Source organism: Daucus carota, chromosome 5, assembly GCF_001625215.2.
Source record: "Daucus carota subsp. sativus chromosome 5, DH1 v3.0, whole genome shotgun sequence".
Taxonomy (NCBI): Eukaryota; Viridiplantae; Streptophyta; class Magnoliopsida; order Apiales; family Apiaceae; genus Daucus; species Daucus carota.
Genome location: NC_030385.2, coordinates 36681326 through 36708770, shown reverse-complemented (window position 1 = coordinate 36708770; position 27445 = coordinate 36681326). Strand labels below are relative to the sequence as shown.

The 27445-nt window shown below is 35.8% G+C and overlaps 4 protein-coding genes and 1 long non-coding RNA gene across 5 annotated transcripts; all 5 read left to right on the top strand.

Moving 5' to 3' along the window:
* The first annotated feature begins 1087 nt into the window (after positions 1-1087).
* On the top strand, positions 1088-5552 carry LOC108220694 (uncharacterized). Its single transcript, XM_017394534.2, has 9 exons — positions 1088-1306; positions 1495-1642; positions 2170-2258; positions 2343-2481; positions 3321-3395; positions 3521-3642; positions 3715-3790; positions 5115-5174; positions 5285-5552. The coding sequence occupies exons 2-9, from the start codon at positions 1544-1546 to the stop codon at positions 5420-5422; spliced, it is 798 nt and encodes a 265-aa protein (XP_017250023.1). The 5' UTR covers positions 1088-1306; positions 1495-1543; the 3' UTR covers positions 5423-5552.
* A 2935-nt stretch (positions 5553-8487) lies between these two features.
* Positions 8488-11286, top strand: LOC108223253 (calcium uniporter protein 6, mitochondrial). The gene is made up of 2 exons (XM_017397410.2): positions 8488-9181; positions 10462-11286. The coding sequence occupies exons 1-2, from the start codon at positions 8714-8716 to the stop codon at positions 10948-10950; spliced, it is 957 nt and encodes a 318-aa protein (XP_017252899.1). The 5' UTR covers positions 8488-8713; the 3' UTR covers positions 10951-11286.
* Positions 11287-11645: 359 nt separating this feature from the next.
* On the top strand, positions 11646-15094 carry LOC108223254 (large ribosomal subunit protein bL17c). Its single transcript, XM_017397411.2, has 2 exons — positions 11646-11960; positions 14451-15094. The coding sequence occupies exons 1-2, from the start codon at positions 11756-11758 to the stop codon at positions 14858-14860; spliced, it is 615 nt and encodes a 204-aa protein (XP_017252900.1). The 5' UTR covers positions 11646-11755; the 3' UTR covers positions 14861-15094.
* Positions 15095-16435: 1341 nt separating this feature from the next.
* LOC108221687 (uncharacterized) lies at positions 16436-20405 on the top strand. Its single transcript, XR_010292435.1, has 2 exons — positions 16436-16548; positions 19495-20405. It is a non-coding gene; the product is annotated as an uncharacterized LOC108221687 (long non-coding RNA).
* A 4670-nt stretch (positions 20406-25075) lies between these two features.
* Positions 25076-27377, top strand: LOC108219918 (uncharacterized). The gene is made up of 3 exons (XM_017393513.2): positions 25076-25446; positions 26006-26244; positions 26856-27377. The coding sequence occupies exons 1-3, from the start codon at positions 25237-25239 to the stop codon at positions 27046-27048; spliced, it is 642 nt and encodes a 213-aa protein (XP_017249002.1). The 5' UTR covers positions 25076-25236; the 3' UTR covers positions 27049-27377.
* The last annotated feature ends 68 nt before the right edge of the window (positions 27378-27445 follow it).

The following is a 27445-nucleotide window of genomic DNA, read 5'->3' as shown; positions in this document are numbered from 1 at the left end:
TTTGAGCTTGAACTTCTCCGACATTAGTTTCTCTACTTGGTGTCAAATAGCCCTGTTAGAATAACAAGTGAAAGAATACATTACATGTCTAGAAACTATGCAAGACACATAGACACAAATAAAGGCAGATTGCAGACAAAAAAAAAAGGCAACAAACTCATAATCAAATAGGTTTTTTCCAGTCCATGGATCAATGTACAAGCCAGCTTCCATGTTTGTAAACTTTCGTTCTTGTTTTTTCTTGGGAGCAACAAATGTTGTAGGCTTCTCCACCCTTGGGGGTTCACCACTTTAGGTGGATTTTTACATTTTTCTTTGTTGTGTCTAGGGAATCCACAGTGACTGCATGTCATTTGTAGATATTTTTTTTTGCTGACTTTAAGTGTAGCTGTACTTGGTTTGGCACTGCTTTTTCCATCTTCATCGAATTTCTTTTTTCCAGCTTTCTTTGGTCTGCCTGGCGGTCTTCTCTCCACAGGTGGAAGCACAGATTGTATGCTACTTTCAGGCCACATGTTGGAGCCTTCCATTATTGATTTTATTGTTATTTTTTTAAAATTTACACGTGACAAGTAGGTGTAGTAGTGATGTGGCAAACATGAGCCATGTGATTTTGAATTAACTATAATTAAAATTTACTTAATTTAAAAAAGATTGTTGGTCTAACTTGTTAATAAAAAACGTTGTTTGTTAATTAACAAAATAGTGAAAAAAAGTAATGGGTTTTTTCGAATCCATAATGCTAGATGGCTTCCATAAAGTTATTATGATAGTTCTTAAAAATCCGACTTGTTTTACTTATTGAAAATGCGTATTATATATTATAAAAAAATGCTTGTTATATACTTATACTTATATATTAACCGATCCATATTAACCTATGACAAAATTTGTACTCTTGTACTTTGGCCAAAAAAATTAAAAATCGGTATAAATCAATTCAAAGTCATAAAATCATCCAACTATCTCTCCATAAATTCGCTTACAAAGTTGTCTCCCGTTGAAATATAATTACCTTCCCGACATGGACGCGCCAGTCTCCTCCACTCCGTACAAATGACCCGTCCAATCCATCTCCATCTCGATCATCCTTGAAATATATATACGTATTTAATATTCATACAACGTCCCCTTTTTCTTGCTTCTTCCATGATAACTTCTCGACCATTCTAAATTAAACTTACCCTTTTTTTGTTCTCTTCTTCAAACCAACCATCCACTCTCTCTCTCTCCTTTCTTAAAACAAGGGCTGCTACCAAATCTTTGTTCTCGTTTGTCATCTTCTCATACCTTTAACAAACTTCAGGTAAATTTTCCCCTTTTTATGTTGTATGTTTCTGCATGACACGTAGTTTCTTGGCGGCCCTTTGTTTTGTTAAAGCTGTGTTCTTGATTGCAGCAATATGATGTTTTTGATGTAATTTGTGTTTGAGAAGATGGGGTTTTGATTAGAGGGTTTTCTTGGTGTTTAATTGCTTTGTGTGTTGTGTATAGGGATATTTTTATTGCAGTTTGGGTTTGAGAAGAGAGCTTTCTGGAGGACATGAATTTCTCACTTGGGTTTATAACAACCGCTGAGATTCCTAGCAAAGAGTTTGGTTGGATCCTTTCTGTTCTTGCTAGCATTCTGATCTGCATAATTGTGAGTTTCATTATTTAATGATTTGTGTGCATTGTTGCATCTCTTTGTGTAATTATGTTGGGTTGTTTTATGAATGGTTGCTGCCTCATCAAGTCTTAGGCTTTGATAATAAGTTAGGTTCATCAATTTCAGTTAAAATTGATTGCTTTTGTAGCGGGGTGGGGAGAAATTTGTGAAGAGTTGATCAAACAGATATGTTTTGTGAAGTAAGAACCTTTGTAGTATGGTTGCAAAGCAATTGCATACCATAGCTTACCGAACCATCTTAATAATGTAGCAAGGCAATTGCATACTATAGCTTACCAAGTTTAAGTACAGGCTTGGGTTGCGCTTTAATTTTGGTTTCTTCACTTTTTATACATATATCTTGTTGCCTGCCTAAGAAATCGAATGCAAAACTGTCAGAATTTGTGAACCTTATCTTAGTGTTGCCTCTATTATTCCTTTATATCTTGCAGTTCAAGTGCAGGTCAGAGTAGCTATTTACGATTTTTTATTGAGAAAGAATGTTTGTTTTGTTTATAAAGGTTTATGAAGTGACAGGAGTGGTTAGCTCTATACTGTATAAGGGATATGCTAAACTTGACAGTGCACATAAACTTGAATGGAACAACAGGTGATTGTTTCTTCGTTTGTGTTATACCTTTTTAGTTTTCACAACCGACTTGCAGTGCCTTATTATGGTAGCTTTGCTCTCCAGGGGTATCTCTACTTTCCATGCCTTATTTGTGGCCGTTGCTTCCGTTTATATCTTGATTGTATCAGATCTTTTCAAAGAAGGTTCAAAGAATGATCTGATCACATATAGGAGATCTATTTTGTCTGATACGGCACTAGGGGTACGTTCTTGAATACTATTATGTAATCTGTGGTTATTTTGTTACTGCATACGGCTAATGCTTGTTCATCTAAACGTGCTTATTTATCAAATGAACAATGTCTTTTTCTGACGAGTAAATTATAAGTTAAAACCTTATGCATTACAAACATTACATAAGCAAAAGATTCTATCAATACAGAGGAAAGTCAATATTTAGAAATATGAGAATGACATCTATTTTTCACAAGTTGCTGTATAATCTCAGTTTAATAATCAGTGTAACCACAGTGGATATTGTTAAGAATGGCAGATCATTTTTCTCTCCTATCTATTACTACTTGTCAAAACCCTTCTTCGATATTTTTTTTTTTTGTAATTTATCTACTTTTGAATATACAATATAGCGATATCAATAATCAGCTAAGTTCATATATACCTTCTAAATATTGCCCACATTCCCCTAAAAAGAGGATCAATGAATGTTACTGTATGTGTTCTGAGAGGGTATCGACTGGAGCCAGTTGCTTTGGCTAATCAATTATATATTGTATATTATTTGTATCTTAATGAAGGTTACAATATGTGTTAATGAACATAATAGAGTGTGAAAATTATATATAATCTTATTTTGGAAATGACAATTCAATTCCCTGTATCTTATTGTTCCTAATTTCCTAGTCTGTTTGAATTATTCTGACGCACAAGATCTAATAGACGGCATCTATATTGTCCTTTTTTTTATTCTACAACACGAGTAAAAAGTTGGGTTGGCTTACTGAGCATCGTTATTATATATTGATCCTCTAACCACACCATAGTGTTCTCAAAGGTTTTTAATGTCTCATTTCTCTGATACAGATATCACTTGGTTATTTTGTGTCAGACTTGGCAATGATTCTTTGGAAATTTCCAGCTTTAGGTGGTATGGAGTATGTAAGTATAATGACACAGACTAAATAAAGTGATCATACACTATATGTATGACTTGTCTTTTTTAGGCTTCATTGTCCAAAACCATGCAGTCTAGTAAATAATTTGTTCATTTCAATTAAATATAGGTTTTGCATCACGGGCTCTCCATGTTTTCGATCATTCAGTCCCTTGTAATTGGCCAAGCACAATTTTACGTACTAATGGTTCTCTTTACTGAGACCACAACTCCGTTTGTGAACTTAAGATGGTAAAAACATCTAAACCTTTATACTTTAGTTTAGGTGGTTAACTTGTCTGATTCCTATTTATTTGTGTGCAGGTATCTGGACATTGCTGGTCAGAAGAAGTCTAAAATGTATACCTGCAATGGTATTGCATTGTTCCTAGGGTGGCTGGTACAATCTACTTCCTTTTCTTTTTCCTTGCTTTTTAATTTCTTTCTGTCCGGTTGGCTGCGATTACTTGGGTGCAGCAAAAAGTGAAGTATGGGGGGTGGGTGGGGGGTGGGTTTTAGGCAGAGCTACAAATGAAAAAAAGAAAAGAAAAAGAGTGAAGTGCAAATTGGTGGCCGAACTTTAGCCGTTTTTGCATTTTAGTGACCGAAATTCCAAATTTGGAATAGTGCGACTAGATATTGTTTTAATTTATCAAAAAGGTGGCTAAGGGTCACTTTTTTGAGGAAAAAATTAGTTTTTTTTTCTTCAAAAAAGTGGCCCGTGGCCATTTTTTTGAAACATCAAAACAATGTCCAGCCACCCTATTGTACAATTGAAATTACGGCCACTAGAGTGCAAAAACAGATAAATTCCAGCCACCGCTTTGCGTTTTACTCGAATAATAATAATGAAGTATAACCATTTTACCTGGAAACTCATCTAGAGAAAATTTGTATGCATTCAAAACTACTACAAATTGCTAAACGCTTAAAAGACATTTGTATACTTTAGTTACATGTGGGTAATAATGTGTGATGGCATAGTCATTTGCTATTTTTGTGTTATAGCGCATGTGGTAATGAATGAGGGTGGTAAAGGAAGTCCACTATGGGTATAGTTGGTGTAAAATACAAGGAAAGTGAATGGGGTCTGATAAAGAGTAAAATATGGTAGTTGAGAAATAATCCGACAAATGAACGTAATATGGGAATAGCAAACTTAAATGAAGGTAAACAATGAATGAATTCATATAATAATTAAAATCTTCAATTCAACATTTTGTGACGCTAATGACCAGATTTAAGACTGCTAAATATTAGTTTGGTTTACAGCTCTTGCTTGTTTTTACCATTCTAGTGTGTAATATCATCACCAGATTAGATTTATAACATTCACTCTCACCGTCCCGTAACTTTATGCCTAATACGAAAGGAAATATTTTGATATCGTCTGATATTTCTGGTATAATATCTAAGCTAAAATGTGTATTTCTTCTTGACAAACAACCGTAAGCATCCTGCACTGAAGGTTGATTAAAGTGAATCTATTTAGTTATTATCTACCATCCAAATCTATTGTGTCAAATATTATTAGCACGTGTTTGTGAGTTTGCGGAATTCTTTTATTGTGACACTCGAATGCTCGGCAGTTTAAGTGGCAACCTTTATTTCCTCATAGTTATGAATCTTTTGATCAAGAGTGCTTCTGCTAAATCCATTTGAAGCGAATGCTTCACAAAATATGAATTGATTTCCTGACCTGTTAACCCGTCTGATGCCTTCAGGCTGCAAGGATTCTTTGGTTTGTCTTCTTCTTCCACCACTTGTTTAGCCATTTTGATCAGGTGAGCAGATCAGCAATATGTTGCATGCTCTAAAAGCACTTCCCGTGTTAAAATTGTGGAGTATCTAATTTTTTGGTGGCATAATATTATTGTATCGCACAAATTTTCAGGTTCAAAAGATGCATCCCTTGTGCTTCTACAGCATCCTTATCATACCTCCCGTGTTGACAGTGATGAATGTGTTTTGGTTTTGGAAAATTACCAAAGGAATCATAAAGACTCTTACTAAGGCAAAACACAGTGCGTAGACTGTAGTCGTTCTTTTTCCTTTGTGAATGATGACTGTTCCTTGTAGCTTAAATTAGCACTGTACATTTCGCACATATGATCTGTATATACTGTAATCAGCTATTCTAGATATCAAAAAAATGTTTATCAGATTGGATTTTATTTAATTTGACACCGGCTCCAAGCTAACTTGTTTAAACCTCGTTAAAATCACCAAAAGTTGGTTCATACATTATTTCACTACTCAGTGTAAATAAAACACAAACTTCTCTCATTGAAATTTTTAGACTCTGAACTTTTTATGTTTTCGAATTTGAACTAGTTGATTCTTGATGAGCTGAAGAAACTGCAAGAGGAAAAAGATGAGCTTGATACAATGGCTCGCAAGCAGGCCAAAAGCCTCGTCCTCTGCAGTGGGTTTGGCTTCTTAATGTGTCCGGTTTTCTTCTTCTATTGGCTCAAGTACTGGAAGTTGTCACCAGTTGTTATGGAGCCAATTGGATATCGGCTGTTCCTGAAGAGGCAAGTGAAGCTGATGAAGAAACATAGGTTTGGCATTGTCAGGTTCATGGAGTTGCAAAGACAATGCAATGTGGGTGTGAAAAGCTGGACGTTTAAGCCCAAAGCCTAGCTAAGCATTGAGCTTGACCCTTTCCTTCTAAAAGGGGCACCCACTTTCTCTTAGCACATCTGTTAGTTTCTGTCGAAGATATAAGGAGGCTGGTTTTAACTTTTAGTACCTTCGTCCTCTCATTCATCTGTATACGATTTCTGGAACGTCCCGTTCAATTGTATACATAGCAAAAATAGTAAATTTTTATAATATATAAATTTAACTACACCCACAACTTTCTTCCACTGCTTTCTTCCACCCCTCCCCTTTATACATTAACTATTAGTTGGTCTACCACTTTACTCACACAAAACCTACATTAAATATTAACGAGTCTCACCACTTCACCCACTTTTCTTACCTTTCTTTCCTAAATTACACATTTTTTTGACCTTGTGCCACCCCCATATGTATACTAATCAATGGGACGGAGGGAGTAATTGTTTAGGATCATTATAATATTGTTAGTACTGTATGTATATATTGAAATATTATGAATTATTAAGTATGTAGAATTTATATTCATTTCATTGCATTTTTTGTAATTATTGTGCATTAAGTAATCAAAATATAATAAAAATATAAATGATAAGTCGAATGATTGTAAAAAGTTAAATTAGCATGTTTTACGTGTTTATTGTATTAAATGAAACATGTGGTGCCCCCATTTTATATTTGTATATTTTTAAAAAAGCAATCATCACATTTTTTGTAGGTATATAATTTTTAATATAATGGACCCGAAATATAATGGATCAGGTCTATCTATCATGGAACCCGACCCGTTGCCATCTCTAATCAAAATGCATAATTATCAATTTTTTTTCATATATATTTATAAGCAGGGATGGATTCAGGGAGGGCAGTTGGTATTTGCCCCTACTGAATCCTGTATACCTTCTATTATTTTGGAAATGATGGTTTTTACTCAATGATAAATGATCTGAAATTGATACGAAGAGAGCGTTTTAATTCTTGTCGGTGTTTCTTCATGAAAATAATTATATTTTGTTTACCTCAATTTTTTCTTATATTATGTTTAAACTGATATAAAATCTCATCAATTATTAAGTTTTAATTTTAATTTTTTTGCCCCTACAACTATCAATTTTTACATCAGTCCCCGATTACAGGAGCGGAACTAGTAATCTATACGAGGGATTAAAATGAATAAAGTAAAAAATATCAATTTATTTGAAACATGCTTGTCTTTTTTGATTAAATAAACTGAATAATTGGTCTTCTCAACAGAAGTACGAAAGCTTATGTTAGAGTATCAGAATTTTTTTATTCTAAAATTTCATATTTAAAATGTGAAATTATGGCACAGCTGATTCTCTGGTTTAACTCTTATTCTTTGACACTGTTGCTGTATCGTTTGATAAATTGCAACAGTAATGACTTGGTGCTTTTCTGATGGAGTAGTTGATTGTTACGTTAAATCTACTGCACTAATCTTATTCTTATTTCTTAGACACGGACACACGGTTGATACACAATAAGGCGTAGGGAAAGAATCATACACGCGCCGACAAAATTATTTTCCCCTTAATTTGTTTATCTGATCGTGTATTTTATTCTTCCGTTTGTTTATCACACAAAATCAAATGAAAAAGCTACTTTAATCAATATATTTAGCTCCTGGCATAGAATTAATACAATTAATTATAAAACTAGTTCAAATATTTTTAATGATATATGACTATGGTCAGTTATTTCATATTCAACCCGGATTAATGTAATGCCAAATATAATTTGAATCTGAAAAATCGAATTCGCAGTCACATGGAGACCAATTTCGTTTACAAGTGTACCGATTCTTTTAAAACATGGAAAGTCGGACCTTTCACGTTGAAATTATAGTAATATAATAAATTTATGTAAGTCTATCATCACTTTCTAAGATATTCGCACAAGGCCGGCGGAAAGATTACAATACACTTTCTATTTCAGCGCTTTGTTTACAAGGTTAAGTGTTTCGCCACTATTGTTAAAGGCAATAACAAGTCGCACACTGACCCAAAATATACTCCCTCCGTCCCCCTCAATTGTTTACATTGGAGGGGGACACGGAAACTAAGACAATGTATGAAAAATGAGTAAAGTTAGATGAAAAGTGGGTAAAGTGGTGGGACCCATCAATATTTAATAATAGATTTGAGATAGTGGAGGAAAGTAGTGGGTGTAATAGTAGTTTTTATTGTTAAATATGAGATAGTGGGGGGAGATAGTGAGTGTAATGATGAAAAAAACTTACTATATATGGTAATGTAAAGAAATGAGAGAGACATCCCAAAATAGTAACTGTAAAGAAAAGAAATGAGAGGGACAGAGGGAATAACAAATAAACAACAAATCGTATCTCCAATTGGACTTTACCAAGTGGGTCAAGAAAACAAGCCTAGGCGTGTCCGTTGGGTACGTACACCCACACGACACCGTTTAACACGTCCTTCCCCCCTTCCTACGCCTATCCCACCTCAATCTCATTTCCACTACTTTTACCATATCCATTGCACACACTCACATACACCTATACATACAACATTAAATATATAAACATATAACACCCCCTTTTATTCTCCCTCTTGTCTCTGTTTCTTGCTACCTTCCGCTTTTAAACGTTACATTCAATGTCATAACTGCTACTGGGAGAGATTTCAGAGAGATCGAGATTGAGAGAGAGATATCGAGAGAGATGTGGAGATCTTCGTATAATCTGCTGAAACAAATCAGAGTTAACACAAGACCTAGATTAATTAACAATCCAAACAAGTACACTAACTGTTTGATTAACAGACCTAATTACGCTAATTTCTTCCCCTCGTTTTGCACGGGTGCTGAATCGAAACGGAAGGAGAATAATAATGACAATGAGAGTGCTAATACGACCGCTGCGTGTTCGGAAGCTCGGAAGACGAAAGAGAGCGGTACGATAACGGCGGCGGAAGCTCGGAAGCTGATGAGATTGGTGGATGTAGAGGCGCTGAAGGTAAAACTGGGCACGGAGGGTAAAGAGGTGATTTCGTACAGGGATTTGCTTCAGGCTTGCCGTGGTTACGGTGTGGCGAAATCGGATGAGGAGGCGACTGTGTTTGCTAGGGTTCTGGATGATGCTGGCGTCGTTTTGTTGTTTAGAGATAAGGTTTATCTGCATCCTGATAAGGTATATAGTTTTGCGGTTTTTGCGATTTTGGAAATTTATCCATGTTTTTTGCATTTTTCGTAGTGTGATTGTTAACATGTGTTTTTATGTAGTTTGTTGCATTAGTAATTAAGTTGTTGCGATGTGATATTGAGTTGTCTAACTTATCGATGTTCTTCGGTTGTTGATATTGATTTGATTGTAAAACCTCAAATAGCTGATTGAAGCAAGTATACTGAGGGAATAGCGCATGTCTAGGGGATAGTGAGATGTACGCAGATGTCCTAATTTAGGTAGACAAGTATAGCTCAGTCAGAAGTATATTATGAGGTGGAAGGATAAGATGAAGATAATGGAATGGAATGGAATTGAATGACTGAATATAAATGAAGATAATAGATGTAGAAGAGAAGGTTTGAAAAGAATTGAGTGAGTGCAAAATTGTCATGATGAGATTTGAAAAGAAATTGAGTATAGGAGGGAATAGAGCATTTCTTCTCAAATTGGGGTATGATCTCTAGTATAGGGTGTACTGAATGGAATGGAGGAAGGAATGAAATTTATAAACAATTGTCCATAACATAGTTCGAATTTCATTTTAGTATTTCTTCCAAATTCATTCACCCCAACCAAACACAACATAATAAGAACAAATGGGGTAATTTGTCAAAGGTAGTATGTGAGAATGATGTAGGTATGTTAAGAAGTTGCTAATGTCCAGTACACTTTTTACACTATGTTCTTTAAGCGACAAAAACTGTCATCCAAAGTGAAGGATGGAGGCTGTGGTATGTTGTATGGTCTTATAACTCTTATAAATTAAAAATGCTTGCTTCTTTAATTGTAGTGGCGACTCTTATGTTCTGGTGTGAATGCTCTTGCTGGTACAAGTTAAAGGACTTGATCCTGATTTTTTATTATGCAGTATGGAAAGGCTGTTGTTTTTAGGTTCCCCAATTTCTGCTCTTTACATTGATTTAAAGCATGTATGTCATATTTATACCTATCAGTTATAACTTATAAGTTTACTAAATATGCGGAAGTTTCTGTTTCTGCCGGTGCTCCCTAGATTTTTAGCATCCTTGATTATGATTTTTTTTATTTATCATGTTTACATTGAGGTCTTGCCAACCTCTTGTTTCAGGATCAGCCAGACCAGATATAACCTGGCAGGGCAGTAGGAGTGTGAGACATGTAGTTTCTCTAGATATCCAGTGCAGTTGTTTATAATATTTTATTCAAATTTCGTGTTTCTGTTCTGTTGTATTTATCTTGGTCAACAACATATTCTGTATGTCCAGGTTGTGGATTTGGTTAGGAGGGCAATGCCCCTTGCTCTGTTACCTGATGATGACCCCAAGCTGGAAGAGCTGAAGAAGCTGCAGGAGAGAAAAGCTGAGCTTGATGTAATGGCTAATAAGCAGGTCAGGCACATCCTCTGGGGTGGGTTGGGGTCCTTTCTGTTAGGGGTCGGGCTCTTCTTCCGACTCACATTCTGGGAGTTCTCATGGGACGTAATGGAGCCAATTGCATTTTTCACCACAACATTTGGCGCCGGTATAGGTTATGCGTACTTCTTGTTCACTTCGAGAGACCCGACATATCAAGATCTGTTGAAGAGGCTGTTTCTGAGGAGACGGAACAAACTGATCAAGAAGCATGGTTTTGATGTTGCCAGGTATATGGAGTTACAAAGACAGTGCAAGTCATCACTAGATGCCCATCCTGATGCAAAACATCGGATAGTAGGTGGGGTGGAATTGGAGACGCGGGATCTGTTTTATCGCTAATTACTCACTTTGGACTACAGATATATTTGAGCTTACCTTACCTTAACTAATTACCAACCAAGCCCCTGTCCTATTTTGTTAAAAGGTAGGGGTAGTTACTGTTAAAGCTCTCATTTTGGTCTTGGGGGAGGAAGTATTCATTGGTGATTCCTCTACTCCGATTTATAACACAACAAGCAGTTGTAGCTATATACTGTTTTCATTCAGCAGAAATGTTGGTGTCGAGACTGACTTTAATTCCCCATCTTGTTTGCTTGATGCTGGCCAATTTGTTTGTTTCTCTTGGAGGGTGAAGTTACTCTTCCAGCCTTAAATGGTGCAAATAATTTTTTACCATCTGTGGAGTAGAAATTTTTACTGCTTATTCAAACCTTCACTTTGGAAGTTGCGTATTTGTGTTTCCAAAGTATCGGAAAATAACACCAAGTGCCAAATAACTCAAACTTTTTTTTAAGATATACTAAAATGTTGTTTCAAAAATAAAAAATGTCAAATGTTAGGGAAAATAGAAATCAGAAAATATAGTTTGTTGTAAGTTTCCAATATTCAAAATAAAACAAACACTCTTTCTCTCTCGAAAAAAAGGGCATCCAAGAAATAAGAATACACAGTAGTACCAGGGACAGGGAGGTCAGAAAAAAAAAGAAGAAAATTACGAATTACTGTTATTATAGCATTATTTTTATTTTTATTTTTTAAAAAGAAAGGGAAGCATTATCCGACCACAAAGTGGGAAAGCCCAAGAGCGCGTCTGAGGATAAAACCCCCAAGCAAGAAGAACACAAGTGATAAGATTGAGAGAGCAATGGCGAGTGTGAGCAGTCTGGCCACAACAACAGCAACAACATGGAACATGTCTTGTCTGAAAGCAGCTCTGCCCCCCATTTACAACACTTCAGCTCGCCTTCCTGTTGTCTCATCTCCTTGTGTTAAAATCTCTCTGAAGCCCAATCCCATCTCTCTCCGCTCTTTCCACGGTCTCGCTCCTCTCCATCCTCTTCTCTCTCGAGGTACCTCTTTCCCCTTTCCTCGCCTTTCTTTTTCTATTTCTCATTTTTGTATATATCAATGTGCGCATTTTACATGTTTAGTCAATTCCCCTTGTTCTCTTGGTCTTTATATTTTGTCAAGGCTCCATAGATACTGAAATCAGCCTGAAATACCGTGCTCGTATGTTTTAATCGTAACTAGGGTCGATATGCCATATGATGGTAGTTACGGAAGAGTGAACTAGATAAGGTTATCAGGGCTCTTCTGAGATGGTGATGTGTATATTGGACCAATTTTAATTAATTTGTGACCACTGCATTTCTAGTAAGACTTGGAACCCTCGAACTCAGACCACTGGGATCCCTACCCATCTTTGCTATAGGAAGATTTGTGCCCCGCATCGGCAATGCGTAGATTTCTGTTTCTGTTTACTAATTGAAACGTCAAGTGCTAACTACAAATTTCTGGATGCAACGTTCTGACAATCTTGATGGATGCAGAAATGAGAACTTGAAGTGGCATTATAAAAGTATTTGCTTAATTGATTGTTAGCATCTGCAATCAGTATCTATGGTTATTTTTTTGTATTGGGATCTGAAATTATACTCATATCAATGGTAGGAAAGAGAGAGAGATTGGTGTTGCTTAGAAAGGAGGAATGTATAAGTACCATGTCACAACTTTTTTTGGTTTAAAATCATGTTAAAAGCATGTGCAACCCTTTTTGTTACTTTACATCCCGATTGTTTAATCCATGTTTGCACATGAAACACGGACACATGAACAATGTTATTCAAACAAGGCACGAAGAAGGCATAACCACTGATGTTGTGTTGCAGAAAAAAATGAAACAAAAAACATCATTATCTGATGAAGGAACAAGCCATTTTATGTTAACATCACGAACCTGGATTTCATTATTCATCTGGAAGAATTGTCTAGGATATTATGTTTAGATGTACGGTACAATAGGAGGTTTGAAGAAGGCTGGACAAGTCTTGACTTCTTCGAGGTACTAAAGTTGTGTCTTCATAAGTCAATGTTTCTAATGTAAGGTTCTTTCTTGTCATTAGTAAGATCAGGGGGGATTATTACATTACTGGTTCATGACCCATAGTTTTGCTCTGTGCTACTGCTAGTAACAAATGATGCATAATTCAGTTTAAATATTAATCTTATGATATTGTTTAGCCAAGGCATATATTGGGTGATTGTTGGTCACAAGTTTGACATGTTAATCTTATCCTCATCTTTAATGTTGTGATCAAGGAGTTCTATATCTTGGTGATCAAGCAGTATGTCTTTGGAATGTAAGCAAAACAATATGTTGCTTACCTTGATCAGCTAAAATAGGGCTGCTTCCGCCTTTAATAATAAATGGAAACTGTACTTCCATCAAATGAATTTGCCTAGTCTGTTCTTTATTTGGAATGCAAGTGCTTGGTTTATTGTAATGTTGTTAATTAAATTGAGTTTGTTTGTGAGCACATATGAGCTCCAACATGTTCAATCCAGTTCGGCTTAGCAAAATACTGTCAGTATGGGTTCTCTCATTTTTATGATTTTGTTTAGTCATATTGGAGCAAAGTAAAACCTACAGTGGAAGTTTTGTTGATAATATTTGGGTCTTTTGGTTGAGAATGAATCTAAAAATGAACTTATTAGTAGAACAGGTTCAGATGCAGTGCTAAGTGATACAAATGAAATTGGCAAGCAGAAACTAACTGTATAGATACTATTCTCTGTACATTTGAGAAAATTGTGCCGAGTAATACAAGTTGCAAAAAGGCTATTTTGCAACACTAAATTTGCAAAAACGTAATATTCTGGTAGTAGATTACAATGCTTGCTAGTGTGTCTGTGTGTGGCTATTACATCATAATTCGCTGAATTCTAGGTAAAGGTTATTGCTGTGACTTTAATAATGCTAGCTTATCATACTTGGTGATATTCAAAATGCATGTAATAATTGGTTTCTTTTTTTGCTTCTTATTGGTTTATAAGACTTTTTGTGGCGGCATTTGATTCCCTATACAGAAAAGTTAATTCAGTGATCACTTTTGCAAATTATGCTAAAAAATTCGCATGCAGTGAAATTCTTTGAATCTTAATTTATCTTTGATTCAAGGATGTACTTTAGGGAGTTTAGAGGATTGAAGAACAGTTGATGCTAAAAAAAACTTGATCATGTCCAATCCTGATGTATGCAGAAAGGAAAAGGTGCACTATGATTATAAAAACAATTGCATGATTATTGTTAATATCTACATATAATGTCTTTAAGATTCAGTCAATGCTGGCATGTGTATTATCTTTGATCATTATTGTTGCATTGATTCTTGTGTAATGTATCTTTTCCGCTGCCTTGTGGTGCTAGTCATGTAATCTGTTGTAATGTAGCAAGTTATATCGCTAATACACATAATCGTAATATTTATTCTGCTTAGCCTGTTATCTTTATATTTCCTGGAACTTGCTTGACTTTTTGGCATTTATCTGCTTTCTTTTAGAGGGCAACAGCTTTGACCAGTGCTTCACAATAATTGACAATGGTGGTCGTATCTCCATGATGAGACACGGGAGGCGTGTCCCTAAACTAAATAGGCCCCCAGATCAGCGCAAGGCTCTTTTGAGAGGCCTAACAACCCAGCTGCTAAAGTATGGACGAATAAAGACCACAAGAGCAAGGGCCAGTGCCATGAGGAAGCATGTTGATAAGATGATCACAATGGCTAAAGATGGATCTCTTCATAAAAGGAGACAAGCCCTTGGATATATATATGAGAAGCAGATAGTGCATGCCTTGTTTGCAGAGGTTCCCGAAAGATATGGGGAGAGGAATGGAGGATATACAAGAATAATCAGAACTCTCCCTAGGCGAGGAGACAATGCACCAATGGCCTATATTGAGCTAGTCTAATTAAGGCCACGCTTTGTATTGCTTATGTCTTACTTCACTAGCTATCTGAAAACTGTTGAGAACATTTTTTCTGTTTGTTCATTGTATGCTGCAGACCTTGTGAATCTGTCATGTACATTTACTAACGAAGCTTCTATGTAATCGTTGGTAACTAAAGGATAATGGATGCTTTTTGGTGGTAACAAGTGGTTACAAAGTATAGGACATAGCTAATGAAATTTTAAGTTTTTAGCATTGAGCTCTTGTATAATCAGGTATTGATGCTCTTGTATATTCAGGAAGTAGTCAATGAATCGGAAGAAGGTAGGATCATCAACTTCTGTCTTTTGCTTTGAGAGCGCAAAATAAGTGCCAACCCAGCTGCTAAAGTATGGACGGATAAAGACTGCGAGAGCAAGGCGCAGTACCATGAGAAAGCATATATGTTGACAAGTATATACACGAGGAGCAGATAGTGCATTTCTTGTTTGCAGACCTATATTGAGCTAGTCAGCAAACTTTGTATGAGACAGAAGCTGAAGATTTGGCTGAATTCTTTTGTATAGCCGTAACATCATGGCTTAGTGTGTTGTACAAAGATCCATTGATGCTTAAACTGTGTGGTTCATTTGTAATCTATCACGTTAGAAGCGGATCACTGCAATGCGATTATTAACACAATATGGTTAGAGAGATATTAATGTTGACCATACAGAAATTATAAAGACAAATAGCTCAAGTGCAATTAGCAATGCAGTATTGAATAATGGGTCGTAGCAGTCTGATAGTCACTGGTCAGGGACTCAGGGATCAATTAACCACCAAGCAGCTCCTCATCTGTTGGATGAAGCTACGGACAGTGACGATTAAAACAAAATTTTCAACCCTTTTAGTTTACAGAAAGTTCATGCGTCCCAAATTAACCTTCTAGTGGCATCAGCCAATTATAAATAAATCAGTTTTTAGGATGTTTGGGTTTTCCGTCATTAATTAGCACGAAAATGTCAATTCAAAAATACACGACAAAAAATAATCTATTTGGAGATAAAAAATGAAAAAGTTAAATTTTTATTTTAACCCTCGTCGTGACTCCGGTTCACAAATCTGCGAAAAATGACGTAACAAAAAATAATCTATTTGGAGATAGAGAATGAACAAGTTTAAATTTTTATTTTGAACATGTGCTCGTGACTCCGTTCACAAATCACTTGTCGACAGATCAGGATCTCTATGATATTACAATATTAATTTTAATTATTGTCACGCCCAATCCGACACTAAAAAATTATTTATATTTAAATATTTTTATAAAAGCACATCTTTCAAAACTATTTAATATATATAATAAACATATATTAGTTCAAATATAATTTATTAGTTATTTTAAAAATATTAACTATAAAACACATATAATTTTACATAAATATATATTTGAAACAAGATTAGATATTTAAATATATAATAAAAAATAAATATGACAATCCATTCATACATTACACAAATTATAAATTAGTATATTTATATAAAATAAAAATTAATGAAATTAAACTAAAAGCTATTTCTTCTTCTTCTTCTTCTTTAAAAAAAACTAAGCTATTTCAATATAAAACAGTTATTTTTCATAAAAGAAAATATAATTTTGATTAATTTACCTACGACTTTGGTTCCGCTCTTTCCATTCCATGATCTCGCTCCTCTCCTCTCTCCAGGTACCCCTTTCCTTACCTAGCTTAACGGTTCGAAATTTTCCTTGTTTTCTTTCTATCATAATCTCTGTTAATGTTGCTATGTGTGTCTGTGTTCTTGCATCCTTAGCCTGATGCACCTGTATTTCTTGTTATATATGTTCCATGTAATGCTTGAAGCTTGTTTGCTATCATTTTAGATCCCATATTATTGTCAATTGCTTTACGTCACTGAAAATGGGGGGTTTTGTAGCTTAATTTACTCAGTCTAGACTAGGCCATTACACAAGTAGGAAGCATATGATGGAGGCTAATGTATTTGTGCCTAGCATATGATGGAAGTTGTTGTGTTTGTGGCTGCTTTGGACTGTTGTTGTATGAATTTGGTAGACGTAGAAAGAGGTTTTAGATCAGTCCAGTTTTACCCAAATCTGAACTACAGTGGTGAGAGAGTGATTAGAGTCGAACCTAGGGGGCGTTTGGATAGTAGATTGGAATGGGAATCGGGAATTGGAATGAGGGGTACGGGAATGGAGGTGGAGGGTATGGGAACCCGAGTGGTATTAAAGGAATTATTTACCCACTAACTGGGAATTGGGTTCCCATTCCACACAACAAAATTGCTAATCCAAACACCAACACATGGATATGAGGTTCCGATTCTTGTTAACTGGGCTCATTAACAATGAAACAGACGCCCCCTAGTTGTTTTTTTGGTAACAAGTTTTAAATTACAAAAGAGCTTGAACATGGTTCCAAGTGCAGCTTGCCCAACCAATTGGTCGTTGTCAAGGCGAGCTGAATCGGTTCAATCACTTTCAGGCCAAGCTATATATTAAAAATGAATCTGACTTGGGTTTTATCTTATTAAAATGTACTCAACCGAATAATGACCCAGAATTGTCTAACTGTTCGCATAGGCATAGGATGATATAAAAACCGATAATAGTAAATAAACAAGTTCTATTTAGACAATTCCAGCAGGTTTCGGTATACTTGAGCTCAGTCGAGTTTGAGTCCAAATTAGTTGCAAAAACCGTTTAGGGAAAAAAAGAATGTGAGACGAAACTTGTAGTTCATAATTTCTATCATCTGTTTATCGAAGAGGGATGAAACCCTTATTCTTTGAAGCCAAGACCAAACATCTTCAGTTTATCCGAGCTTAAGTTACTGTCTAGTGATAGTGCAGTATATTGTCACACCAAACAACATTAACCCAAAGTCTATAAAACGTCACAGACCAGCACTGCCCTTTCCAGAATTTACTAACCAGTCCTCCAGCTGCTCTGAAATTACATATCAGTCCATGCAGTTTTCTAAAACTCAAAAGAGTCCCTGAGTTTTTACAAATTTACAACAGACCCTGGACTTCTGAATTTTAAGGTTCTGCCCCAGCCCCCAACAGAATGAATTGTGAATGCTGCTGAGGTGAATGCAATACTTAAAGAACATATCCGAGAAATATAAAAGAAAATTGCGAAGTTGACTGTTAATACATGAAATAAAGAGGAGATGGCTATTGTAATTATGCAACAAACGATCATACAGATCAGTATAGTTCAATTACTTGGTCATCGTGAATCAGAAAAAGAGCCACCTAATTCCGAAGATCAAGTTAGAGGCTTCATGAGTTTAATTGATATACTTGTGGAGATGCGTTACTTGGTTGGGTACATAGTTTGGGGAGTTTCTTCTAGTGGCATTAATGTACGAGGAAAACATATTTTGCTAAGGCTACACAGCATGAGGATACACAACAAGATACAGCTCGCATTTGGTGGAATACAAAAAAGGATAACACTTGTAATGATGGTTGAGAGAATTATTGTTGTGGGATGCGACGAGAGCTTCAATGCGAGGTCGTTATAGCCATCTATATACAAGCATTGAAATCATATTAGGCTAATCCTGTTAAGGCAAAACAATCTCCGTGTGGTTAATTATAATTTTAATTTCACTTGTCCCCTTTTCAAAATTTTAATATAGCACCATCTAACGGAAAAAAATTGGTGATAGTTTGCCCTGACATTCATATGCCAGGGATCCGGACCCGCACCCATTATAAATAAGGATTGTTTAATGGTTATTGTAATAAAATCATATTAATATTATTGATAGTATGTCAGGACCCGGACCCATTATAAATAAAGATTGGTTAATGGTTATTGTAATAAAATCATATTAATATTATTGATATTGAAAATACAATACTTGTGTGTCTATCTCTGCATGTAATCCTTGTTTGAAACCTTAGCCTCCATCACTACCCCAAGAACTTAGCTCAATATCGATATATTATTTATCCATTAAATATCAAATTAACTAGCTAGCAAGAACAATATCCTGACATGATGTATATAGACGGAAATAATAGTAAAGCCTAATAAAGTAGAGCCCAAAATAAATGGGCTACAAAAAAATATAAAAAGGCGCAATTTAGAGCTAAATTAGTAAATGAAAAGGGTTGTGTCAAACCAAAATCACTTTTTTTTAGTTTAATTGGATTGACACAATTCAAAATGGATTTTTGCTCATCACCTCGGGTGATACTTCAAATAAAATAAAGAATTCTCTCGAAATAAAATTGCCACAAATTGTATTTTAAAGTCTCTCCTTGTATGCTACATAAGGTCTTAAGAGTAAATTCAAGGCCCAAGATAACCCTACATTAGATCTTAAAACTACTCGACAGCGCCGCATAACCAAAATCAGAGATAACCCTAAATTAGATCTTAAAACTACTTGACAGCGCCGCATAACCAAAATCAGTCCGATATTTTTTTCTTTTCATTGACATGGATGTGCAAGGAAATGAATTTAAAGATTTTGCGAGCAAGGATTTGTTTCCTCAACTTACTGATGATCTCTTGCTTTTGATTTTGTCGATGCTGAATTGTGACCTCAAATTCCTGTGCCAATGTATGCTTATCTCAAAGCGATTTGCATTGTTAATTCCTCTCATTTCTTCAGGAACTCTGTCTATCCCCGGACCGCAAGTTAGATCCTTTTTCCTGGGCCAAGTTACCTATGCCTTCCGAGCCCTTAAAAGTTTCCCTAGGATTCGATCCCTCCACCTTATTTTCATTGAAGAGGAAGACCAAAAATTTGATCTTAAGTGGAAGGCCGTGTTCAGATCTAATACTTGTTCATGTGCGTGTCTTGTATACAATTCGATTGCTAAACTTTCTTCTGTGAGTGGGAGTGTTAGTGCTACTACTACAGCTGCTGATAGTGATACAATAACTTCTACGGCTTTCAGGTACATCGTGACCCCAAATTTGTGGCGTAAGCTTTTGGAGGTTCGTTATCCTTTGGTTGATAGTGTTGTAATTACTGATTCTAAAAGGCAAGGGAAGGTCTGTTATAGAAACTTAGAGCCTCGTGATGCCAGAACATATAGCACTGTTTTGGATATATGGAACAATAGTTTTGGGGAAGGTCAAACAAGTTTTAAGTTTATTGAGACACCAGAGTTGCGTCTTCCCAAGTCAGGGTTTATAATGAAGGGGGTCTATCTTGCCATTTGTAAGGTCGGGGAGAATTCAACTGAAGACGATGATATTCTGAGCTGTAGTTTTGGAGAGGAAGAGATTGTGTTTGGCGAAGCTTTAACCTTGGTTTTGGGAACCCCCAAGGACAAAATGAGGGTTTCTCGTCGGTATATAAATGGATTCCATGTTTCGAATATCAATATAATTTGAGAGTTATTTATCTACATTTGAACTATGTGTCTACCTTTAAAATTTCCTGAATCATTTTGCTTCAACTCTAAGTTGAGCTATTACTAGCTCATGTGCTTGTAGCAGATAATGCAATTCAGTTATTATGTTTGATGAGGCTGAACCTGGTTTTAAAGATATTGTATGGCATATTTTGGTTCATTGTTGTTTACTAGTCAGTCGTGTTATACTCATCCCAATTGTTGTTTACTAGTCCTATATAAATTTTTAAATTAGGTCGGTTAACAACTAAAAAATAACTTGGTATCAAGGTCTAATATCTAAAACTAACAATTAGAGTTATTATTCTTTCAAAAGAATAACAATTAGAATTATTATGTAATATTTGTTATTTGGTTATTAGATGCGAATTTAGTAAAATATGATATCATTTTTCTAATATTAGCTTTACTGCCACCCATTTACAACAATCATCCCTGTTCAGTTTAACTTCTGCAATCTCCTTCTGCAAAATCTCAAGGAAGACCAATATTATAAATCCCATATCCATGGCCTCGCTCTCTCCTTCCTCTTCTCTCTTTAGGTACCTGCCCAACTTGCTCTTCCCTCCCCCCCTCCTTTCATTGTCTTGGTCTTCCATCATTACTAAACTCTCTTCTGCTACTGCTATTGCTGCTAATAATTAAGCAGTTATAGTGAAATTAAATGGCCTGATGCGCTGATGCATAGTTTACCCAAATTCATGGTATAAGCTTCTAATAGTTACGCGACTGATGGTTAAGAGCATTGTAATTACTGATTGAAAGAAACAGAGGAAGTTTGCCAATGACCACTTGGTCTAATGGTATCTCCTGTCCTCTTTACGGGATGTCGAGGGTTTGTTTCTGAAATTCAGAGTTTTTTGGTACCAGAACATGTACCGGTATCTGAAATATATGGGATAATAGTTTTGAGGAAAGGTCGAATATGTCTCATGTTGTTCAACGTATCAGAGTTGCATCTCCCCAAAGGGTGTGCGCTTACCTTTATCAATATCTCTGAATTCTCATGTGTTAACTTTTCTAAGTTGAGCCATGTATGGTATTACTGGCTCATCTTTTGGCTTTGCGCTTGTAGCAGATTTACATGTTATGTTACCATTAAGCTAAACCAGGTTGTTAAGGTCTTGTTTAGCTAAAACAAAAATTGTTTATTAATCTGTCCAGCGAAACTTGTGCCAAGCTCTATTTTTGTGAGCAAGAAGTATTTCTTTGACATTTATGCAAACAATTTTAATGGCTACCTTCATGAGCAAAGTAGTATTGTTTTGTCTCCAATCATAAATGAAAAAGGTCGACCCTCTCTACAATATTGTTTGGAGCTTATTGCATCTATATTTGCTTAGAGTCCATCGTTCTATCTAACAATTTACAAAAAATAAAGTGGCCACAATGGGCTGTCTATATTTCTGCAATTCTGCATATTTTGTCCTATATTCGGAATTCAAATACTTGCTTTAATAGTTTGATGTAATGTTGGTGAGCCGGTTTGAGAATTGCAAGCACAGTAGAGCGGTTCAGCTCAGATTAGCTCGCCAATGGAACTGTTACCAAGGGACTTCCGGTTTTTTATAAAAAAAATAGTTGTATTGAGGTATTTAATAGTAGATTCTAGAGGAAGTTGTTTGGTTGTTAATATTTGGGTCTTTTCTTAAGCTTAAGCCGAAATTCTCTTAAGAAAGACCTTAATAGAACACGGTTCTCGATTCAATGCCTACTGATACAAAAAAATTTGCTTAAAAGGCATTTGAAAGATACTATTCTTTGATAAATTTGAGAGAAATGTGGCTGGTAATTCAGAATGCAACAACTCTACTTTGTAACACTAGATTTTTGAACACATAATATCTTGGTAGTAGACTATAAGGCAATTACACCACTCCCCATATATAAATACTCGCCTGTGCTTGTGGCCATGTAAGACATGTCTTGTGTACTTATGTTGGTGCTAGAGCCTTGAGCCCATACATAGCATTTAAACTATAAATCAATTGAAGTTCTCAGTAAAGGTTGTTATTGTGACTTTAAATGAACATAGCTTACTATTGTTGGCGAGATTCACGGGACATTTCAATTAGAAATGAATGTATAAGCGGTGATGTATATATTTTGCTGGATGACGGTTTATTAGACTTTGGGAGGCATGTGACCCCTTAAACTGCAAAGATTGGTTCAGTGACCACTCTTTGCACACTTAGGTAATAGATTCAGCATGCATCTAGATATTATGAATCATAATTCGTCTTAACGTATGGGGAGGGAGTTGAGTGCATTGTGGAACAGATAATGCTAGAAGGATATCAGGCAATAGGGATATTATGCGGAACGGCAAAGATGTGCTATGATCATAGTATTATTTTTGTTTGCGTGGTTTTTGTTAATATCTACTGATAATGTCTACAGTTAATGCTAGGTTGTGTAATATCTGGAATTCTATATACTATATAGACTTTTGCGTGATAGCTCTTTTTTTGTGGTCTTGTGGGGTTGAATTAATGCCATCTGATTTTGTATAAGCTGTATTAGTGAGTTTCATTGCTGATATACACGTTATTGGCATTTGGGGTTGAAACTCTTACTAATCAGCATTACACATTTTTCTTATAATTGCGGTTAAGGGATTATAGAAGTCGAGGCGCTAGAATAATATGGTGCAATCCCAGAACCCATCTCCATGCCAACAAAGAAAAAGAGGCTAAAGTCCGGAGGTACTAAAGTAGGAACAAGATCATAGGGCTAATCTCTACGATAAGGCACATGAGATGTTTGGGAGGCCTAGCAAATTCATCTGGTAAAGTTTGTACGAATGAAAACTACGAGAGCAAGGACTCTTGCTTATACTTGACCTTCACTGGCAATCTAAAAACTGTTTCAGAGCATTTTCCCTGTTTCTCCAATTTATGGTCACAAACACTTGACAGTGCTACCTGATCCCAAGCACTTTGGTTAATCTCGTCTTCCATCCTCCCCACTGATAGTGTGAATCCTTATCCCCTGGGTAGAAAACGGGAGTAGCTGTTGTCGTGTTGACACCTAATGATCGGCTTAGATACTTGTTTCTAAAAATAATGGCCCATTCTTGTGGACTTTCCAGAATAAGAAACCTACCCCATTCTAGGGGGTTTATCCTCAAATGCTTTGCTTCCTATAAGACACATTATTTGTGGATAAGTCACCTCATTCAATCTTGTGACTAATCCTCAACCCCAATACAATAACAACCCCTTATTTACCATGATCTTACACTGATCGCCCCTCCCCCAATTTGTTTTCACCAAATTTATCTGTTAACATATATATATAAATACAGTAAGCATAAACAACAAAAGACTAAATGGCATTTTTTGGCTTGTAGTTAAAATAGGATACGTTCCATGCATTTCATCACGTGCAATCTAGTCTTAGTACACATATAAAGTGTGTAAATAGCATTGTCGCAACATAAGAATCAGGCAATGCTAGCTTGTTTAGTGCCTTGTATTATTTTTTATTGCATAGATTCTTGTGTGATATCTCTTTTCTGTGGTCTTAAGGTGCCAGATTCATGTCATCTGTAGTTATATCAGTGAGTTCAGTCGTTTATATACACATCATTAAAAAAATGTAGTTTGCTTGGTCTGTTATTTTCTATGGAACGTGCTCTGACTCTTTCGCCATTTACTTGGTTCCTTTCAGAAGCAACAGTTTTGACCATTGTTTCCCAAAAACTGACAAAATATGGTGGTCAAATCTCTATGATGAAGCAGAGGAGGTGCTTAAAGTAAATAGGCCTCCAGATCAGCGCAAGGCTCTACTGCGAGGCCTACCCAGCTGTTATACGAGGAAGCATATTGAGAAACAGAACCACTCACAATGACTAAAGATGGATCTCTCCATATGGAAGGAGACAAAGCCTTGGTTCCATTTTTCTCCTCTTTGTCCAAATTTTGGTATGGAACCACGTCAATTTGTCTTCTGTAATTAATCAAAGATAACTGAAGGTGAATAGATGGGATTAGGTAGTTCTTCCCGAATCTATGTTACCGCAAACAAGTCAGTCAATCTTAACGGCAATTGAAACTGCTTCCCATTGACATGCAGAAGCTAACTTGTTTCTTAACGCCAATCTTGTCGATATTATAGCATGTTGCATGGGTTAAGTAGCAGAATTGTATGAGAGACGAGAAGAAACGAAGCTGGAGATTTAATTCTGCATTGTACTCGTCTTGTCAAAGCTCAGCCTCGACTCGAGTAGTTGAGGGTTAATGGTGGTAATTCTGGAGGTAACTGTATGGTTTACAGAAATATGCAAAAAAAAATTAAAATGAGGAGATATCATATAGAAAGAATTCCAAACATATGTAAAGAAGTGTATACGGTGTTTTTGAAAACAGGTACTTATTTTATTCAAAAACAAATGTGAAACCACCTTCTTGGTCGGATCTATCTTAGAAAAAAAAAGTTATATAATAAATTTTAACTTAAAATATTTAATAAGTATTCATCATATCTTATTTACTGAATTTTCAGAAAAAATATATTTATATTTTTTTCAAAAATAAATAATTTATTTTTGAAAAATAAAATAAGTCAAACGAGCTCATTCATAATTTTGTTAAATACATCAATATGAATAGCGTACTCGGCTTGCATTAATTTTCAGAAACAAATGCTTATTTTCAAAAAAGTAAATAAATATATATTATTTTGAAATAATTATTTATAATAATCAAATAATGAATATGAATAATTTTTTATATTTATTTTTAGACAGAAATATGAAAATACATACTTTTTATCCGAAAATAAAACGGCCTCAAAATTTGATCAAACGTCAATAGTTATTTCCGGTATGACTTATTTGCTAAGGTAAAAAAGGAAACGAAAGCCAGGGATAAGGAGATCGAGGGGGGATAAGGTTGTGTTGGCACTTTATTACACTCGTCTTCTACCACTGCTGAGTGCTGATATCCTGTGTTCTTGTATTTCAACTTCATTTGCTGCTCCCACACACAATGGCAATGAATCTTGCCGCTGCTTCATTCACCTCATGGGCTGTTTGTAACTCCCGGAGCTCCACTCACCACCGTCTTTACAGCCACTACCACACCCACAAGCCCACTAGCTCACTCCTCCCCCACCACCACTCTTTTCTTTCTCTGCCCCATCGCACCACCACCAGGACAGCTGTTGCGGCCGTTGATTCATCTGTTCCTCTTCAAAAGGTTCTTTTTTTTTCTTTGGTAGTCGTTATTTTTGATTTCTTGAAACCCCATTTGATATGCTTGGCAATTTCCTTAGTATGTTTCATTTTCTTGATTTATTGAAGATTGTATCTTTATGTACCTAATCCCATTAAGTTAAGTCTAGATGATTCGGGTCTTTGGTGCGGAGCATTGTCGGGTTATATAGAGCTAAATATTAGTAATTCGAGTGTAGGGCGTGACTGCAGAAGGTCGAGTTTGGTGTAATGAGCAAGTGTGCAGACTACTCAGAAATAGGCTTATTATTTTGTCAATGAATGTGTACAGTGGGGATCATCTGGGTGCGATAATCTTGCCTCTAGGTGTGTCAACTACAGAAATTTAAATACTTACACATTTGTCTCAACTTTTGACATCTTATTAGGAAGATAAGAGGTGTATTTACTAGGCTACGATGCTAGGGAGATTGAACTCTCTTAGTGTGTAGTATATCAGAGGTTTAGATTCACTCGTTTTTTTTTAAATTAAGCACTTGTGCAGTTTATATTTCTCTATATTAACTTGTTATCTGCTTTTGCAGGAACAACCAACTAGTAAGAAATACTTCTTTCTTGTTGCCAACGCCAAATTTATGCTGGATGAAGAGGAGCATTTTCAGGAACAATTGGCTGAGCGTGTCCGCCTCTTTGAAGAACGTAACATGGAGCAAGATTTTTGGCTTGTCATTGAACCCAAGTTCTTGGATAAGTTTCCTAAAATTACTAGTAGATTGAAAAGACCAGCTGTGGCTCTTGTTTCTACCAATGGCCCCTGGATTACGTAAGACCACTCTTTATTTAACTTTCTCTGTTTTTGTACAAGCTTGTACTAACTTATGTAATTAGGTAAATTTACATTTTGCTATGTGCATAAATTAAAAATTTATATTAAAGTAAGTATAGTGGTAGCTAAATTGCCTGTTGTATTCTTTGCCTAAATTGCTCATGGTGAACCATGATATTTGAAGCTGCTGCTAGACTAAGAGTATATTACCCAAGCAACAATATTTTGAGTCGGGGAAAGATATGTTGGTCTATGCAGCCACGAAGTCGGGGGCACAGCCTGGTTACATGGAAACAGGAATTTGTTCATAGATCAGAATAACTATTTTCCAAACATTTCAAAAATCTTGGAAAGTCTGCTAATTTGATTTGTTGAGCTGAAGACCAAAGTTTGAGGGTCAAGGGACCTGTCAGGACTTAATTAATTGATTTAGGTTTTCCTCTGTCAGACTTCTGATATTACTTCTCATTTTAGTGTAGTGTTCATGTTGTTGTGCCCTAAGAGTACAATTTTGGACTGGAGCTGAATTAGTAATCTAGTATTCTATTGACTTGTTTTTTAATATTATCTTCCCTAATCCATATTGAAATTCTTCATGTATTTGCCAGGTTCATGAAGCTGAGGTTGGACCGTGTTTTATGTGACAGCTTTGAAGCTGACAGTGTCGAAGAAGCACTGCTATCTAATCCTGCCAAATTAGAGTTTGAGAAACCAGAGAACTGGGTGGCACCATACCCGAAATATGAGTCTGGGTGGTGGGAATCCTTTTTGTATGCTAATTCTGAGAAGCAAAAGGTATGAGATCTTTGGCCTTTTGCCGCGAATGGGATGTATAAGCAAGCATGCTAGAGTGAGTTGAGCAGATTGTTTTGTGTATCCAATCTATAAATCCAAGTAGTTAGAGGTGTAGAGCTTGTTGAGTCAAATTTAAGTTTTGTTTTGTGAAGATATGTATCAAGTTATAGAACATTTAACAGTGTGTTCAGTGATTAAGTAAAGCGTTTACATCTGTGCTGTTACTGTCATCCAGTGTCCACTGTGTTGTGGATATTGTCATATTCAGGGCTCCCTTGCTCCTGTGGTGCGGTGTAGCTGTGTAACCAATACGGATTAATTTTCTGTTTTCTTAACTTTGTTTCGTGTTTAGAGTTTGTTCAATGTAGGGTATGCAGAACACATGAGATGCTAAACATCGTCT